This window comes from Aulostomus chinensis, chromosome 1 (assembly GCF_037954235.1).
Source record: "Aulostomus chinensis isolate RoL2024-O1b breed Wild chromosome 1, RoL_Achi_v1.0, whole genome shotgun sequence".
NCBI classification, from domain to species: domain Eukaryota; kingdom Metazoa; phylum Chordata; class Actinopteri; order Syngnathiformes; family Aulostomidae; genus Aulostomus; species Aulostomus chinensis.
This window is the reverse complement of record NC_141320.1, coordinates 25893875-25913938: the sequence shown is the minus strand read 5'-3', so window position 1 is coordinate 25913938 and position 20064 is coordinate 25893875. Positions and strand designations below refer to the sequence as shown.

Sequence of the window (20064 nt, the reverse complement as noted above, 5' to 3'; positions counted from 1 at the left end):
AGTGAGCACCTCTTTATTCAATCTGATTCCTCTGTCTGTAGTAACAGGACATGAACCACAGTCCTTGAAGGTAGCTGTCATTAAACCACAGCTTCAGAAGCCTCCTCTAGACCCTGAGGTTCCAGCCAACTATGGACTGATAGCTAACCTCCCCTCCTCTCTAAAATCCTGGAGAAAGCAGTTGTGTTGCAGCAGGTATCTGGAGGGTGGGGGGCTGTTCATTCAGCCCTACCTGCACCTCGCTCTTTTGTCATGCTTCACAGCCACAGCATGGCAAAGTGTTTTCTCCCCAGTATGGGTTCTCATGTGTCTTTCAAGACTTCCCTTAACTGAGAATTGTTTGCCACAAACTGAGCAGGAGAATGGATTCTCCCCAGTGTGTGTTCTCATGTGTCTTTTCAGACTTCCCTTTTCTGAAAACCTTCTGCCGCAAACTGAGCAAGGAAATGGTTTCTCCCCAGTGTGCGTTCTCATGTGTCTGTCCAGACAAACCTTAACTGAGAATTTTTTGACACAAACTGAGCAGGGGAATGGTTTTTCCCCAGTGTGTCTTCTCATGTGTGATTCTAGATTTGCCTTATTTGACAATCTTGTGTCACAAACTGAGCAGGGGAATGGTTTGTCCCCAGTGTGTGTTCTCATGTGTCTTTTCAGACTTCCCTTTTCTGAAAACCTTCTGCCACAAACTGAGCAGGGAAACGGTTTCTCCCCAGTGTGAGTTCTCATGTGTCTGTCCAGACAAACCTTAACAGAGAATTTTTTGCCACAAACTGAGCAGGGGAATGGTTTCTCCCCAGTGTGTCTTCTCATGTGTGATTCTAGATTTGCCTTATGTGAGAATCTTGTGCCACATACAAAGCAGGGGAATGGTTTCTCCCCAGTGTGTGTTCTCATGTGTTTCTTCAGACATCCCTTTTCTGAAAACCTTTTGCCACAAATGGAGCAGGGAAACGGTTTCTCCCCAGTGTGTGTTCTCATGTGTGTGTTCAGACAAACCTTCGCTGAGAATTTTTTGCCACAAACTGAGCAGGGGAATGGTTTCTCCCCAGTGTGTCTTCTCATGTGTGATTCTAGATTTGCCTTATTTGAGAATCTTGTGTCACAAACTGAGCAGGTGAATGGTTTGTCCCCAGTGTGTGTTCTCAAGTGTGTTTTCAGACTTCCCTTTACTGAAAAACTTTTGCCACAAACTGAGCATGGGAATGGTTTCTCCCCATTGTGTGTTCTCATGTGTGTATCCAAACCACTCCTGCATCTAAAACCTTTACTGCATGTTGAGCACCTAAAGGGACGCTCATCCTCACTGACTTCTGTCTGAGATTCAGAAGGACCAAAGGTCACGTTCCTGATGATCTCTGATTCTCTTTCAGTCTTTAGTTTTTGTTCTTTTGAACTGCAATGAGTCACTTCCTGTCCTGGGCTCAAATTCTGAAGCAAATTCCTCCTTGAGCCAAAGGGTTCCTTGTGCTTAGAGGTGGCCGTGTTATCAGGTCTGACCCAATCATCCTTACTCACTTCAGTCTCAGCTTCAGAAGAGTCTGACATCTGGTCTTCAGTCTGGGGTTGTACAAGTGGATCTGGATCTACCTTGCTGGCTGGTTCTGGTTCTGGTCCTCCACACTCTTCTCCATCAGCTTCTGTTTTCAGAGGATGAATTGGGCTGCTGCTCAGAGACTCTTCTTTCAAGTTCTCCTCAGTTAGACTCTGATGAAGCTGTGGGAACTGAGGTTTCTCTTCGTCCCCTTCACTCTTCACAGGGAACAGAGTGAAGGGGAACGTGGTGATATCAGCCTCCTCCTGTCCTTGAAGCTGCCCTCCCTCCTCACTGGTCCAGAGCTCCTCCCTCTCCTCTTTAATCTGGGGGGGCTCTGGGTCCTGCAGCTCAGGGGGAACCTCTTCTTTAATCACCAGCAGCTGCTCCACATCTGCAGGACACAAACAGCAACATCAGAAATCTCTTCATTTGACTCTGAAACAGCGGAGCAACAGACAGAAACAGAAATCAACTCAATGAAAAGAGACGTCCTGCTACTGAGGACCAGTCAGCAAACTGGGAATAGAAACGCTGGCTTCAGATGCTTGGATCAACGTTGTGTCACCCAGGTCAAAGGTCATAGGTCCCCTCTGCTGAATGGTTTTGTCCATTCATGATCACATCTGCTAGTCAGAATGTTCATTTCTAGAATGAGACCCTGTAGGAGAATGAGAGTTCAGTCCCTAGAACCAGAGGTAACCTGTACCGATGCTAAACATGTCAGCCCACCTACACTCACAGCCAGGGAGGTGCTGGCCACTGGGAGAAGTGGAATGATTCCCAAATGGCCGGTCCAGCCCAGGCCAACCGGGCAGTGGAGAAAAAAAGGTTGTTTTTAATGGGCTGATATAATTTCCAGTCTACAGGATCATCTTTTAACAAGGTAGCACCGTAGCAGCCTACAGAAGAACGACACAAGGACACCAACATGCACAGCATGCTGGGCCAGCCTGTCACACACGACTCAGTTAGCAGGAGTTAGCAACACAGTGTGAATGTCCCCTCAGCTTGGTCTTGTCTTGGTTCAGTTCAATGGTAACATGCTTCTGATGCCTGTCAATGGGAGTGTTCTTAACATTGACCATTGACAGTGACTCACACCTCAGGTTCCAGCCCTGGAGTGATGATTCCTGAGATCCACTGATGCGTCAGGTCTTTGTTTCTTTCACTTCATGATCCTCATGGCGCCATCAAAAAATAACAACAAAAAAACACCTACACAGGAAATACTTAGCTCTCTGGCACACATAACGTCTGGACCAATATTAATATTAATATTTATATATAAAAAAGAATAAATGGCACACAAACAAGCAACCGGCGGCGCTCCCACGCCCCGGGTGCCTCCCTGAATTTTAACTACATTCTAGTCATCCACACCATCACATCTACACTCCCACGCACAACACACACCCTGCGCCCATGTTGGGATGGGGGGGCAGCTGGGGCGGGGAGTGAGTCCATTGCTGCCCCTTTTGCTAACTGCACTGCTGGCCTGGGGGCCTGACTGGTGTTCTTGGGATGGGTGCCTCCCAGTATGGTGGTTGGGCTGGGGTTGGTCGCAGGCCTTGCTGTTGTGTGGTGGATCCCTTGCTGGCGGTTTTACAGGGTCTGAGGTGCCCTGGACTGCGTCTGCATCGATGGAGTGCTCAGCCCCTGTAGGAGGAAGATGAGGATAGGATTGTTTTTTGTCTGGGGGTGGCGGTCCCGGATGTGGGTGCCTTCGGCTCACCCTGGAAGGTGGCCATAGGCCTCTTGGGTGAGTGGGGGGTTCTTTTTTCCTTTTTTTTTGGGGGGGGGGGTTGCTGGCTGGTGTTGCCTTATAGCCTGAAGCTTGACCTGCTCCGGGGGAAAGGGGAGAACAGGGGACGGGTGGAGGGTATTGGGGTCAGAAGGTTGGGGGGTAGCTCTGTCTGGGGGCGGTGGGCCTGGTCGTTGTAGTGGGCTGTGGTTTGCCCCGTCTTGGCGTGGGGTGTGGGTGGGCCTCGATGCTGGCGGGGCTCCATCCCCCTGGGCTCAGCACCTGCTGTGGGGGGGGGGGGGGGTGCCTGGTGGGCCCAGGGTCATCTCTCTGCCCCATCTCTCTGTGGGCTGCCTCCGGGTGGGGGTTGCTGCTCCTATGCTTTCCTGCGGGTCCTGGCATGGGTTGGGCCTGTGGCCTGGGGGGTGGGGGGGGGGCTTCCTGGGGCTCCCTGTGTTCAGGGGGTTTCTGGGTGCCCTGGTGGCTTGGTCCTGACCTGCCTGCTGTCCTGGACTGGGGGTGTGATGTTCTGGTCCCCCACATCAGCTACAGTCAGCTACCCACCTCATCCAAGACAAACCGTAGCACGCACACACACACACGCGCACACACACACCTGGTCTCAAAATACACGCCTCTCTGGCTACAAAGACAGGTTGGTAAGATGTGAGGGGGGGCTTTTTCTCGACATCGCTAACTTCTGTTGTTCTGTGTTGTAGAACTGTAATACTCTGAGAATAAATACCTGTTGGCTCTACTCTCTCTCTCTCTGGTCTATTTTTATAGTTCGTCACTTGGTGACCAGTAGAATTTCAGATCGAACTCTCGATAAATCTCTGTTGTTATTGTTGCTACTGTTTTTGTTTGTTTGTTTTTCTCCTATTGTTGCCCCCCCCCCCCTTTGTCCTCCCTGTCCTGTCCCTGCTCTCTCTTCCTGTCCACTCCTGAGTCTCAGTCCGGTAGCTTCATCAATGAACCAACACATTCCTAATAAAGTTCAACACAGATGGTGATAGGAGGAGTTTATCAGGTTCCTCCTTAGCAGAGTAGAACTGCTTCAGTCCAACATGGCACCAGGAACATGGATGCTGCTGCTGAACAGGACAGGGTCAAAACTACAAAAGAAGGCTGGACAACAATCCACAGAAAAACTAGTTTACCCTTTGATTTTGACCTTTGAATTTTTACATTTTACCTTTCAGACGTTCACACACAACCCGGAAATGGCTTTTTACACCTAAAATCCCCTAAAATGCTCTCTGAGGGTCTCTGCAGCTCCACTTCCTGGCTGAATTCGGGGCCCAGCAGGTCCCTGCGGAGACTCACCTGCTCTGTCCAGCCTGACTCGGAGCTTCAGCACGGCATCGAGCAGCAACCTCTGCCGGCGGTTCTCCCGCTCGTACTCCGCCACGGTTTCCTCCAGCAGAGCCACGATCTGCTCCGCGGCCGCCGCCAGCCGCACGGTGAGCAGCGCTCTCAGCACCGGCACTCCAGCCGCTGAGTCTCCTTCTCCCAGCTGCAGCAGGAAGTCTTCAGCGGCGGCGAGGATCCGCTCCTGGACCGACACCCGCAGCAGCTGCGCGGCGCACATGTTGAGGTTCTACCGGCGCCACTCAGCCTTCAGGAGACAAAGACCGAGGCCGGGGGTTCACGGACTTCTCCTTCTTTCCTTGTTGTTTGAAACGTCCCGCGTCTTCGTCTCGTTCTGTGAAGCGCGTATTGATGACGTATGTGGTGACGTCCGAAGCCTCGCCAGCCGGCAGTGACCACGTGACTGATTCAAGACCTGTTTCTCCGGCTTGGCCTGAGATTCTAAATGTAAAGCAGTGAAACGCCGTGGTTTCCTCCCTCCTCGTCCAAAAGCGTTCGCTATTTGATCAAAGGAAGGAGAAACAAGTGACTCCATGTTGTGGAGGCTGAACTCAGAGTTGAGAGAACTTTCATTCTGATGTGAGAGCAGCAACAAAGCCACTGAGAAAAACTGAACCACTGTCAGAGTCGGCACAGCATCAGCAGTCAGGCTGTGTTCACACTGGGAGAAACCATCGGACAGAAACCTCCCTCAGTCACACTGAAGGAACCTGAACTGACTGCTGCAGCTGGGACACACACACACACACACACACACACACACACACACACACACACACACTCACACACACACACACACAGCAGGAAACATGAACAGAGAGATAAAAGCACAGGATGCCTCCTCCTCCTCCTTCCAGAGATCAACTGATCTCCAGATTGACTTCAGTTCTTTGATCAGAATTCTTCTTCCTCCTTGATAGATTTATTGATACTTTGTCATAGACGGTCCATTCCTATTGGAGGATGTTAAAGAGCAGAAGAACCAGGTTCCCATGTATGGAACTAGAATATTTATACACTGTATTGCAGTCATTTCCAAAATATTCCACTATTTACTTGTTTTATAGGAGAGGCTTTAATGTCTGTCTTTGATGTCTGAACTCTGACTCTGATGTCATTGGTGCTGACTGAATTCTACCCCCTGACAGACTGGGAAGGCTCCTATCGGTGATGTCATCATAAATATATGAAGGTCTTGTTTCAGTGTCAGGAACCAATCAGAGCAGCCTCCTCCTGACTAAACAGCTCTACTCATCAAGCCCCTGACCCCAGACTCTTCTTGGTGAACTGATCAGAGATCAGATTAGTAGAGAAGCAGTGACACAAAGGGAAACTTCCTCATTCCCTGAACGCAGCTTCATCAAACAGAGCAATGCTAACTGGTCACCTGCAGTAGTGATGTCATCAGGACAGGAAGTTGATCAGACATGGGAACTTTGACTCAGATCAACCAGGGAGGGAGGAGTTCTCAGAGTCTGATTGTGATGATGAATCATCAGAACTCTCCATCACGCCGTGGTCTCAGCGTTTGACCTGAAGTCCCAGGCTTCAAGGGTTCTCCCCAAACTCTCAGGGTGGGTCTGACCACATCTGAGCAGGACACCATGAACAGGCTACATGAGGACATCTCAGTGTCAAATCTGTCATTTCCTGTTGCCAGTAGGTGGTGCTGTGGTCACTACTGACCTGTAGATGTGTTCAGACTGGGATGTTAATCAAACCTGGAAGTTTCAAACAGATCTGACAGGTGAAGAGGATTCAGAAGAGTTGAAGCTTCATTTTAGTTGGAGCCTGAAAATGAGGTGAGACTGAGAGCTCCCAGGAGTTGCAGGTAGGTGCTGCCCCCTAGTGACCCAATGGAGAACAACATGTAATGACATGAACGTTCTACATTTTTCCATTTCTTGAGGCCGTTACATAAAAATATGAAGTTGATCCAAGTCAGAAACCTTCAAACTGGATGTGAGTCCAGTTGTTTAAAGTAGAGTCAATGGTGACACCCCAGTAGTTTGTAGTCTGCTGGGTGTCATAGAATGTTTGCTAGTGAATGAAACGTGGCAGCCCTGCACCAACTGCTCAGAGTCCATGTTGCCTGGGTGGACTGCATGTTTGTGTTCCGTCGTCTGTCTTGGAAGCCTCGTCTGCTTCTTCCTCCACAGAACTCTTTGCTCACAGGACATTCCAGTCTGTTCATGACAGATGTGGTTTTCCAGGTCATGGAATGATTCACAGGGAATTGTTTTTGGGAGGCAGCGTCCTGGAGGGTTTGGTTTGCTCTCCGTTTGCTCAGTGATTAAATAGAAACCAACCTTTGACATGACAGTGCAGTGTGGCTGATGTTTGTGTCAAGTAAGTTGCATGGAACAAACAGCACTGCAAACTGGGTTTCAGCTGGAGGTTCAGAGGAAAGTAGAGAAGTCTTCCGGGGGCCTGGAGCTCTGTGGTGGGTTGGAGCTGAACTAGAGAGGATTGATGGTGGAGGACCAGGAACACGTCACTGGAACCAGAACCACACTGCAAGCCAGTTTGCTCTCTTGCTTCCTTCCAAACGTTCAAATGTTCCATTAGAAGTGGAACCTTCCTGTCTCACTTTACTGAGTCCCAATGAGGGTGTGGCTAATCTGAACAGATCAGACCAGCGTTGACTGCACACTCCAAACATCTTATTAGGAAGGGGTGGTGAACACAAACATGCTAACTTCCTTAGCGCGAGCCAGAGACCAGTCAGTTTACAGTCCAGCCCTCATTTGGTCTTAAGCTTTTGGTTTGTGAGTGAAAGAAGAATGGAATCCAATGTTGTTGAGGAAGTCAAATCAGCTGAAACTCAAACATTTCTGTTTTAATGGAGAAACTCCTGGTAAAATCTGGTTTTACCATCAAAAATAATCTAAATGTTCTTTTCACCTTCAAACAAACTTTCCTTTCCCCGTGAACAATGAGCATAAATCAGCTGCAGCCATGTTTTAGGAATGTTCCTACTGTGTAGTGACCAGTGAGGAGAGGCTGTTACCATGGGGACAATGTTTACTTTGTCCTGTTACTAGGAGGAGGGATTTACCTGTGGCTGAGCATCGAAGGCAGCTTCAAGGAACCAGAAATGCCCTTATTTGGACATGACTTGGTTCAAGGATTCCCCTGAAATTCAAGGCCTTGAATGGGAAAGTTGTTACAAACCTGGTAACTTAAACAACAAACCAGTCAAACCACAGTTACCAGTTTAAACTTCAGACTTGGAGGTTCATGTTCATGATCGACTTCCAAAACTTGACTTCAGAATTCTTTGAACCCAGAATTTTTTTACTCTTTGATTTCAGAATTTTGTCTCTGATGTCATCGTGACACAATGGACCAAACCTCTAGATTTGATATTCTACTGCCCTCTGTTGGTGAGGCAGTGGGGATGCAGGTGATCTGCTGGTCTGGTTGAACGTGAGTGGACAGAAATCTTGTTGAGGTGACTGGGATTTCCTGACTGTGGTGAGCTGCCTTGCTTCTCCTCAGGTCTTCATGGTGGCTTTCTGCTGGACTGTTGTTGAAGGGAACATGGCATCGTATCATTTTCAGCTCTGACATCTGGACAGTGGACAGATGTGACATCATCAAGGTCTCACTGCCTGCTTTGTTCATGGATCAATGGAACGTTGTGTTGGAACCTTTATTGTAGAACTGCTATGAGCTGAGAGCTCAGTGTTGTTGGAACAACGCAGCTCCACATGGGACTGATGTGATGAAGAGGTTTTTATTGAGCTGAAGCTGGAGAGCAACAATCAAAATGGAGCAGCAAACATTCTGATGGCAACGTTTACAGAGGAAAACTGTTGCAGAGTTCAGAGTCCCAGTGAGTCAGGTCAGGACTGGGAACACTGGTCTCTCCTCAGCACCTCTGACACTGGAGTCTGGGAGCCCTGGGTGGCCTCACAGCTCACCGAGCCCACCTTCCTCCACTGGTCTGCAGGGAGCCTCAGGGTGCTGCTCCAGCTGTAGAGCCCGTCCTTCTCCAGCACCCCGGGGCTCCTGCTCTCCTCCCCGCCGCCGCTGCTGCCGTCCACCTTCCAGGCCAGACTCCAGTCTGAAGGGAAGCCCTTGTTGGCCAGACACACCAGCGTGACCCTCTCCTGCTGCAGCTCCTGGCTGGAGGGGGGCAGCACCGTCAGGGAGGGAGGGACATCACCTAGAAGACACCGCTCAGATTAGAGGACGGGGCAGCTGTCAATCAAACCCTGCTGCTTGGACACCAGGACTGTGAGAGCAGATTTCCTCTTGAAGGAGTTTCTGTCAGATGTTTCTCTGCTCCAGCAGTCACTCACTCACACATTGTTTCACTTCCCTTCAAGAAGCGGCTCAGAAAGAGTCCTCACCGCCCAAATAGAACCAGGACCCTGACAATGGAGGAAAGCCCCTTTGGCAGCAGCTCCACTTTGAAAACTGCCATCAACTGAAGCTTCTCTGTTCAGTCATGAAGATGAAGAACAAAGAAACCCCACACATTCCAATCTCCCTGATTCAGCTGCTGGTAGAATGGACTTGTAGCAGATTGAGTCCTTGAACAGATAGACAACATGGGTCCTCTGAGATGAAGCTGCTTGATGGTTGTGTGTGTGTCTCCTCAGAGTCCAGAGGTCAGGTCACTGTGACTCAGCCTGCAGCAGTGAGATCTGCTCCAGGAGCCTCCGTCTCCCTCCCATATTCAACCAGTCAGGATGTTTATAGTGGGAACCGTTTATCCTGGTACCAGCAGAGAGAAGGAGAACCTCCTAAACTTCTCATTTACTGGGCCACCTCGAGAGCATCAGGGATTCCAGCTCGTTTTTCAGGCAGTGGATCAAACTCTGGCTTCACTCTGACCATCAGTGGAGTTCAGGCTGAAGATGCAGCCGTTTATCACTGTCAGAGTCTTCACTACATCAACAGTCAGTGGGTGTTCACACTGTGAAAAACCATCGAACAAAAACCTCCCTCAGTCACACTGAAGTGAAACTGAACTGACTGCTGCAGCTGGGAGCTGCTGACACTCACACTCACACACACACACACACACACACACACACACACACACACACACACACACACACACAGGCTTGATGAGAAGAACTAGAACTAGAAGAACTAGGATTCAGATTTTCTGCTGATGACGTTGTGATCTTCATCCCCAATTCTTCATCCTGATTGTGGTCCTTCATCAGATTAGCAGCTTCTCTCTGATGATGTCACTCACATCAACTTTGCTTCTGCTTGGATTTTCAATGAACTTCAAGAAAAACCAGCAGCAGCAGCAGGGAGGGACGACTGGACCCTGCAGAGAGAGACTGATCAGCTCTAAAAGGGGACAGGAGGCTGAGACTTCTGCTGCTCGTCCTCACACGACTCTGCTGAGGAGACTTTTGGAGGAAACTCGTCTTCGGTCTCTCATTTCTCTCTGAGCTCAGTAACCATAGCAACCGAGAGGCATCGCTGCTGGACCGTGACAACAGACGGTTTCAGAACTAAAGATAAAAAGAAGAGAGAACTCTCCGTTCCTAAGTTTCAACAGCCAAAATAAAAGCAGCTTTGGAGAGTTTGAAAAACCACCAGAATGAACACTTGTTGGTTCATCTGGTTTGGTTTCACTGAAGCCAAACACAAGATCCAGATTCTCATGATCTTTGTGTCTGCCTTGACCAACGGTGTGAGAGAGAGAGAGATTTTTAATTTTTTAAAATCCGTTTTATTTGCTGCTCTTATATATTAAAGCATTTCACTGTGTACTTTGAATGATCACATTCTCAACAAAATCACCCTTCCTTTCAATCAAAAGATCAGTTTATAGACACTCATGCTGAACGATACACACATGGACCTACACAGACATGAACGTATGTACACACACACACACACACACACACACACACACACACACACACACACACACATTTATCTTCAGCAGGTTCACCAACAACAGCTTGTCGTCTTCCACAGGACTCAGGACTCTCTGGTGGCACCACACATTTCTAAATGAGTCCAAATCTCCTGATATTTGATGAAAGCTGAAGTCCAGCTGGATCCTGGATCCTGGAACTGATGAGTTCCACACACAGGAACAGAACCCACCCTCCTCCTTCAGCTCACATACACCACCATCTTGGCCTGGACCAGCACAAAGAATACTTTTTACTTTTGAGAGTGAGGTTCCCATACATGGAAATCTAATATTCACTATACTGCAGTATATTTTCCAATATACTTTGATGTCTGAACTCTGACTCTGATGTCATTGGTGCTGACTGAATTCTACCCCCTGACAGACTGAAGGCTCCTATTGGTGATGTCATCATAAATATATGAAGGCCTTGTTTCAGTGTCAGGAACCAATCAGAGCAGCCTCCTCCTGACTAAACAGCTCTACTCATCAAGCCCCTGACCCCAGACTCTTCTTGGTGAACTGATCAGAGATCAGATTAGTAGAGAAGCAGTGACACAAAGGGAAACTTCCTCATTCCCTGAACGCAGCTTCATCAAACAGAGCAATGCTAACTGGTCACCTGCAGTAGTGATGTCATCAGGACAGGAAGTTGATCAGACATGGGAACTTTGACTCAGATCAACCAGGGAGGGAGGAGTTCTCAGAGTCTGATTGTGCTGATGAATCATCAGAACTCTCCATCACGCCGTGGTCTCAGCGTTGGACCTGAAGTCCCAGGCTTCAAGGGTTCTCCCCAAACTCTCAGGGTGGGTCTGACCACATCTGAGCAGGACACCATGAACAGACTACATGAGGACATCTCAGTGTCAAATCTGTCATTTCCTGCTGCCAGTAGGTGGCGCTGTGGTCACTACTGACCTGTAGATGTGTTCAGACTGGGATGTTGATCAAACCTAGAAGTTTCAAACAGACCTGACAGGTGGAGAGGATTCAGAAGAGTTGAAGCTTCATTTTAGTTGGAGCCTGAAAATGAGGTGAGACTGAGGGCTCACAGGAGTTGCAGGTAGGTGCTGCCCCCTAGTGACCCAATGGAGAACGACATGTAATGACATGAAGATTCTACATTTTTCCACTTGTGAGATAAAAATACCTCACAGCAAGAAGGTTCCAGGTTCAAGTCCCGGCTCCAGCACAGGATCTTTCTGTGTGAGTCTCCATGTTCTCCTGTTCCTGTGTGGGTTCTCTCTGGTACTCCAGCTTCCTCCCACAGTCCAAAGACATCAAGAGAGGACGAGGCTGATTGATACTCTAAATTGACTGTAGGTGTGACTGTGAGAGTGAATGGTTGTCTGTCTCTATGTGTTGGTCCTGTGATGGACTGGTGACCTGTCCAGGGTGAACCCCGACTCTCACCTGCAGACGCTGGGATAGGCTCCACCCCCATGACCCTTAACAGGAATAAGAGGAAGACAATGGATGGATGGATGTTGGAAACAACTGCAATACCGTATATAAATATTCTAGTTCCATACATGGGAACCTGGTTCTTCTGCTCTTTAACATCCTCCAATAGGAATGGACCGTCTATGACAAAGCATCAATAAATCTATCAAGGAGGAAGAAGAATTCTGATCAAAGAATTGAAGTCAATCTGGAGATCAGTTGATCTCTGGAAGGAGGAGGAGGAGGCATCCTGTGCTTTTATCTCTCTGTTCATGTTTCCTGCTGAGTGAGTGTGTGTGTGTGTGTGTGTGTGTGTGTGTGTGTGTGTGTGTGTGTGTGTGTGTGTGTGTGTGTGTGTGTGTGTGTGTGTCCCAGCTGCAGCAGTCAGTTCAGGTTCCTTCAGTGTGACTGAGGGAGGTTTCTGTCCGATGGTGTCTCCCAGTGTGAACACAGCCTGACTGCTGATGCTGTGCCGACTCTGACAGTGGTTCAGTTTTTCTCAGTGGCTTTGTTGCTGCTCTCAGATCAGAATGAAAGTTCTCTCAACTCTGAGTTCAGCCTCCACAACATGGAGTCACTTGTTTCTCCTTCCTTTGATCAAATAGCGAACGCTTTTGGACGAGGAGGGAGGAAACCACGGCGTTTCACTGCTTGACATTTAGAATCTCACGCCAAGCCGGAGAAGCAGGTCCTGAATCAGTCACGTGGTCACTGCCGGCTGGCGAGGCTTCGAACGTCACCACATACGTCATCAATACGCGCTTCACAAAACGAGACGAAGACGCGGGAAGCTTTGAACACAACAAGGAAAGAAGGAGAAGTCCGTGAACCCCCGGCCTCGGTCTTTGTCTCCTGAAGGCTGAGTGGCGCCGGTAGAACCTCAACATGTGCGCCGCGCAGCTGCTGCGGGTGTCGGTCCAGGAGCGGATCCTCGCCGCCGCTGAAGACTTCCTGCTGCAGCTGGGAGAAGGAGACTCAGCGGGTGGAGTCCCGGTGCTGAGAGCGCTACTCACCGAGCGGCTGGCGGCGGCCGCGGAGCAGATCGTGGCTCTGCTGGAGGAAACCGTGGCGGAGTACGAGCGGGAGAACCGCCGGCAGAGGTTGCTGCTCGATGCCGTGCTGAAGCTCCGAGTCAGGCTGGACAGAGCAGGTGAGTCCCCGCAGGGACCTGCTGGGCCCCGAATTCAGCCAGGAAGTGGAGCTGCAGGGGCCCTCAGAGAGCATTTTAGGGGATTTTAGGTGTAAAAAGCCATTTCCGGGTTGTGTGTGAACGTCTGAAAGGTAAAATGTAAAAATTCAAAGGTCAAAATCAAAGGGTAAACTAGTTTTTCTGTGGATTGTTGTCCAGCCTTCTTTTGTAGTTTTTACTCTGTCCTGTTCAGCAGCAGCATCCATGTTCCTGGTGCCTTGTTGGACTGAAGCAGTTCTACTCTGCTCAGGAGGAACCTGATAAACTCCTCCTATCACCATCTGTGTTGAACTTTATTAGGAATGGTGTTGGTTCATTGATGAAGCTACCGGACTGAGACTCAGGAGAGGACAGGAAGAGAGACCAAGGACAGGACAGGAAGAGAGAGCAGGGACAGGACAGGGAGGACAAGGGGGGGGCAACAATAGGAGAAAAACAAACAAACAAAAACAGTAGCAACAATAACAACAGAGATTTATCGAGAGTTCGATCGGAAATTCTACTGGTCACCAAGAGACGAACTATAAAAATAGACCAGAGAGAGAGAGAGTAGAGCCAACAGGTATTTCTTCTCAGAGTATTACAGTTCTACAACACAGAACAACAGAAGTTAGCGATGTCGAGAAAAAGCCCTGTAATTTCCTGTGTAGGTGTTTTTTGTGTTGTGTTATTTTTTGATGGCGCCATGATGATCATGAAGTGAAAGAAACAAAGACCTGACGCATCAGTGGATCTCAGGAATCATCACTCCAGGGCTGGAACCTGAGGTGTGAGTCACTGTCAGTGGTCAATGTTAAGAACACTCCCATTGACAGGCATCAGAAGCATGTTACCATTGGACTGAACCAAGACAAGACCAAGCTGAGGGGACATTCACACTGTGTTGCTAACTCCTGCTAACTGAGTCGTGTGTGACAGGCTGGCCCAGCATGCTGTGCATGTTGGTGTCCTTGTGTCGTTCTTCTGTAGGCTGCTACGGTGCTACCTTGTTAAAAGATGATCCTGTAGACTGGAAATTATATCAGCCCATTAAAAACAACCTTTTTTTCTCCACTGCCCGGTTGGCCTGGGCTGGACCGGCCATTAGGGAATCATTCCACTTCTCCCAGTGGCCAGCACCTCCCTGGCTGTGAGTGGAGGTGGGCTGACATGTTTAGCATCGGTACAGGTTCCCTCTGGTTCTAGGGACTGAACTCTCATTCTCCTACAGGGTCTCATTCTAGAAATGAACATTCTGACTAGCAGATGTGATCATGTATGGACAAAACCATTCAGCAGAGGGGACCTTTGACCTTTGACCTGGGTGACACAACGTTGATCCAAGCATCTGAAGCCAGCGTTTCTGTTCCCAGTTTACTGACTGGTCGTCAGTAGCAGGACGTCTCTTTATTGAGTTGATTTCTGTTTCTGTCTGTTGCTCCGCTGTTTCAGAGTCAAATGAAGAGATTTCTGATGTTGCTGATTGTGTCCTGCAGATGTGGAGCAGCTGCTGGTGATTAAAGAAGAGGTTCCCCCTGAGCTGCAGGACCCAGAGCCCCCCCACATTAAAGAGGAGAGGGAGGAGCTCTGGACCAGTGAGGAGGGAGGGCAGCTTCAAGGGCAGGAGGAGGCTGATATCACCACGTTCCCCTTCACTCTGGTCCCTGTGAAGAGTGAAGGGGACGAAGAGAAACCTCAGTTCCCACAGCTTCATCAGAGTCTAACTGAGGAGAACTTGAAAGAAGAGTCTCTGAGCAGCAGCCCAGTTCATCATCTGAAAACAGAAGCTGATGGAGAAGAGAGTGGAGGACCAGAACCAGAACCAGCCAGCAAGGTAGATCCAGATCCACTTGTACAACCCCAGACTGAAGACCAGATGTCAGACTCTTCTGAAGCTGAGACTGAAGTGAGTAAGGATGATTGGGTCAGACCTGATAACACGGCCACCTCTAAGCACAAGGAACCCTTTGGCTCAAGGAGGAATTTGCTTCAGAAACTGAGCCCAGGACAGGAAGTGACTCATTGCAGTTCAAAAGAACAAAAACTAAAGACTGAAAGAGAATCAGAGATCATCAGGAACGTGACCTTTGGTCCTTCTGAATCTCAGACAGAAGTCAGTGAGGATGAGTGTCCCTTTAGGTGCTCAACATGCAGTAAAGGTTTTAGTTACAGAAGGAGTTTGGATGTACACATTAGAACACACACTGGGGAGAAACCATTCCCATGCTCAGTTTGTGGCAAAAGTTTTTCAGTAAAGGGAAGTCTGAAAACACACTTGAGAACACACACTGGGGACAAACCATTCACCTGCTCAGTTTGTGACACAAGATTCTCAAATAAGGCAAATCTAGAATCACACATGAGAAGACACACTGGGGAGAAACCATTCCCCTGCTCAGTTTGTGGCAAAAAATTCTCAGCGAAGGTTTGTCTGAACACACACATGAGAACACACACTGGGGAGAAACCGTTTCCCTGCTCCGTTTGTGGCAAAAGGTTTTCAGAAAAGGGATGTCTGAAGAAACACATGAGAACACACACTGGGGACAAACCATTCCCCTGCTTTGTTTGTGGCACAAGATTCTCACATAAGGCAAATCTAGAATCACACATGAGAAGACACACTGGGGAGAAACCATTCCCCTGCTCAGTTTGTGGCAAAAAATTCTCAGTTAAGGTTTGTCTGGACAGACACATGAGAACTCACACTGGGGAGAAACCGTTTCCCTGCTCAGTTTGTGGCAGAAGGTTTTCAGAAAAGGGAAGTCTGAAAAGACACATGAGAACACACACTGGGGACAAACCATTCCCCTGCTCAGTTTGTGACACAAGATTCTCAAATAAGGCAAATCTAGAATCACACATGAGAAGACACACTGGGGAGAAACCATTCCCCTGCTCAGTTTGTGGCAAAAAATTCTCAGTTAAGGTTTGTCTGGACAGACACATGAGAACGCACACTGGGGAGAAACCATTTCCTTGCTCAGTTTGCGGCAGAAGGTTTTCAGAAAAGGGAAGTCTGAAAAGACACATGAGAACACACACTGGGGAGAATCCATTCTCCTGCTCAGTTTGTGGCAAACAATTCTCAGTTAAGGGAAGTCTTGAAAGACACACGAGAACCCATACTGGGGAGAAAACACTTTGCCATGCTTTGGCTGTGAAGCATGACAAGAGAGCGAGGTGCAGGTAGGGCTGAATGAACAGCCCCCCACCCTCCAGATACCTGCTGCAACACAACTGCTTTCTCCAGGATTTTAGAGAGGAGGGGAGGTTAGCTATCAGTCCATAGTTGGCTGGAACCTCAGGGTCTAGAGGAGGCTTCTGAAGCAGTGGTTTAATGACAGCTACCTTCAAGGACTGTGGTTCATGTCCTGTTACTACAGACAGAGGAATCAGATTGAATAAAGCGGTGGTCACTGAGGGAAGACTTCCTGAAGCAGCCTAGTAGGAAACAGTCTAAGAGACAGGACGAAGGTTTTGATGAGGTCATCATTGAATGAAGTTCTGGACTGTTAATTTGATAAAAGTGGTCTAAAGAAACATCTGTTTCAACAGCAGTTTCTGTGTTGACTGAGTTTACAGGTCAATTAGAATCTCTTGAGGACAGGAGCTGATTAATTTGTTCCTAATAGTTCCTATGTTGTCCTCAAAGAAGCTACTAAAGTCGTCTCTGCTGAGAGCTGAAGGAGTCCAGGGTCTACAGAGTCAGGACTCTGTCAGTTTAGCTCAGGTGCTGGAAAGAAACCTGGACTGTTTTCTGTTCCTCTGTTAGTGAATAATAATAGGAGGCTCTTTCTGCCAGGCTAAATGTGATCCATCCTGCTGAGAGGAGCACCACATTCTTTCTGGTTGTTGTTCCTCTGGCTTTAGTTGCCAAGTGTTGAATTCTACCACAGAGCTGTTCTCTGTTGTTAATGTTCTTCTTTTTAAAGGACCGATGGAGTCGTTAGTGTGGTGGTGTTTATTGTACTGCTGTGTTGTGATGTCGAAGTCTACGTCAAGCATTGTGACAGCCGCCAGTCACGAGCTCCAAGTCTCCAGTCTCCAGTATCTCCAATATCTTCAGTCTCAAGTCTCAAGCCTCCAGTTTCTGGTCTCAAGTCTCCAGTCTCTTTAACAAACCTCTTTTGTGCACCCTCCTTACCCTCCTCTTCATTTGGGTCTACTTCCCTTCACCCTGCCTCCTGCCAAACAAAGGAAATGCGTCACCAAACAAAGGAAAAAGCAAGCTTCTGCAGCAGTGAGCCTGCAGTTTTATCCACCATGAGATCAACCTCCAAATGACTCAACTCAGAACAGGCATCTCTGTTGTTGTCATCCATCCAGTTACTGAACAGTGAACTTAAAGTTAACAGAAGAATTTAAAGTTTATTAAAAGACAAGATTATGAGGACAGTTAATAAAAAGGTTTAAAGAGAGTATTTTTATAGGGAAAATGCTGGAGTTCCTTGTCTTTTGCTTGGATTTGTTTGCTTTTTTATTGAGTTTGACTCGCTGGAAGAAGGCTTGTTGATCCAGGAATGAAGCTGGATTCTTCTGTGCAGAGCATTCATTGAGTTGAAGTGTGGCTGTACATTCAATGATCAGTGTTATGGTTTCCTCTCCTGTGTTCAGCTGTTGCTCATACACACACACACACACACACACACACACACACTGCTGTGTCTGAACACTGAAGCTGAGGAGAGAGACTAATGTGCACCATCTTTTGGGGTTTCTATCTCTTTCCACACACAAATGCAGGCTGGCTCCTGAGTGGTTTACAGCTTTTATGAAGGTGTGTGCTTTGTTGCCATGGAGACCAGAGCTTCAACAGGGGTGATGAGTTCTTGAGAGCAGAGTTGGAGTTTGTTTGTGGACTGAACAGTAAACTCCTTTCTTTTGTGGGACTTTTGAATAAAACATTGAAATGAAAATCACTCTCCTTATCGTTTTTGATGCTGCAGTTTTTATGTTTCTGTAGACGTTTGGATTCAAGGATTCAAGGATCTTGATTGTCAAACCACTCACATTTCCATGTTGGTGGTACGAAAATTGAACTCTGGTCCTGGGGTAGCAAGAGATAGCATAATAAAGAGTGGAGGACAGAAATAAGGATTTACAGACAGAAAAGATATTTAAAGAAGGATTTATACTATATCTATCTATCTATCTATCTATCTATCTATCTATCTATCTATCTATCTACATATATATATCTATATCTATCTATCTATCTACATATATATATCTATATCTATCTATCTATCTATCTATCTATCTATCTATCTATCTACATATATATATATCTATATAGATAGATAGATAGATAGATAGATAGATAGATAGATAGATAGATAGATGGATAGATAGAATGTATATGTACAAGGCAAGAGAGTCTATGTCCAAGTATCAAGTTGAGGGACACTGCACTTAGAGGACGGGGGACCAGTTGTTGCTCTGTGGATGGGAGAGGGTGGAGACTACAGAGCAGGGCTCCAGTTCAGCAGTCTGACAGCTGCAGGGAAGAAACTGTTCCTGAGCCTGGTGGTCCGGCTCTGGATGCTCCTCAACCACCTTCCAGAGGGGAGAGGACGCAGCAGACTGTGGGCGGGATGGGTGGAGTCCTCCATGATGCGGAGGGCCCTCCCTTTGCATCGTGAGGTATAGAGGTCCCAGATGGAGGGAGGACTGCTCCCCAGAGTTCTCTGTGCAGCCTTGCCCCCCTCTGCAGAGCCTATCTTTCAGCAGCCGTGTGGCTCCGTGCCACACGGTGATGCAGGTGCACAGGACGCTCTCCACCACACAGCGGTAGAAGTTCCTCACGACGGAGCTCTCCAGTCCCACTCTCCACAGCTCCCTGAGGAAGTAGAGACGCTGCTGGGCCTTCCTGACCAGATGGGAGGTGTTGGCACTCCAGGTGAGGTCACTGGATATGTGCACACCCAGGTACCTGGAGCTGGAGACCACCTCCACAGCTGTGCCACTGATGTGCAGGGGGGGAGGGTGCCTGACCCTCTGAAAGTCCACCTCCATCTCCTTAGTCTTCTGGACGCTGATGCAGAGGTTGTCTGCTCTGCTCCACTGCACCAGGTGTTCCACCTCCTCTCTGGATTCAGACTCATCCTTGTTGGTGATGCGTCCTACTAGAGGAGGACTCCAGTGGACTAAAGTGGACTAGAGTTGTTCTACATGTCGGACTTCATCATTGGATGGTTTCAGAGTCTGAAAAAGCACTGAAAAAACCACAGCAATGTACTGACATCGGTACTTTGTACTTTTGAATACTGAAGTATTTTTGAAAAAAAAGTTCCTGGTTACTTTAACTTGAGTAAAATTTTGGCCGGGCAACTTTTTGTTGTCGTTGAGTAAGATTTGACTCTGAGTATCAATACTTTGACTCAAGTACTGGAGTTGAGTACTTTTACCACCACTGTTTAAGGAGGACATCATGGCAACAAATATTCACCCTGATCCTTGTCTGAAAGGAGAACCCAGTTCATGGTCGACTTCCAAAACTTGACTTCAAAATACTTTGAATTCAGATGATTTTTTTTACTTTTTGATCTCAGAATTTGGTCTTTGATGTTGCAGTGACAGAATGGACCAAACCTGCCTATCACCTACAGGAAGACCAAGCAGTCAAGAACTAGTTAAAATATGAAGCTCTGATAACTCAGAAATGTAAAAACCTCAAAGCACCACAATGTTTTGAGTCATTAGAGCACTTTTGAATTTTAAGTGAGCAGCACTGAAGAACTTTAACTGAGGTTTATCAGTGTACTTCAATCTTTGAACTTGTCCCAATGCTAAAAGGACTGGAGAGTCAACAGGTTCAACTGTGAGCAGAGCTTTAAACAGACAGAAACAACAGTCATCAGGACAGAATGTGGTAGCACCAGCAGCAGTGGTGAGAGAGTCACATC

The 20064-nt window shown here is 47.9% G+C and overlaps 1 protein-coding gene across 1 annotated transcript; it reads right to left on the bottom strand.

The window, feature by feature from the left end:
* Positions 1-228: 228 nt before the first annotated feature.
* LOC147270936 (uncharacterized) lies at positions 229-1543 on the bottom strand. The gene has a single exon (XM_086205533.1). It carries the CDS (start codon positions 1228-1230, stop codon positions 229-231), a length of 1002 nt encoding a protein of 333 aa, XP_086061659.1. The 5' UTR covers positions 1231-1543.
* Positions 1544-20064: the final 18521 nt, after the last annotated feature.

Coding starts and splice junctions, on each gene's coding strand:
- LOC147270936 (XM_086205533.1), bottom strand. CDS start 1,230: ATGAGAACACACAATGGGGAGAAACCATTCCCATGCTCAGTTTGTGGC.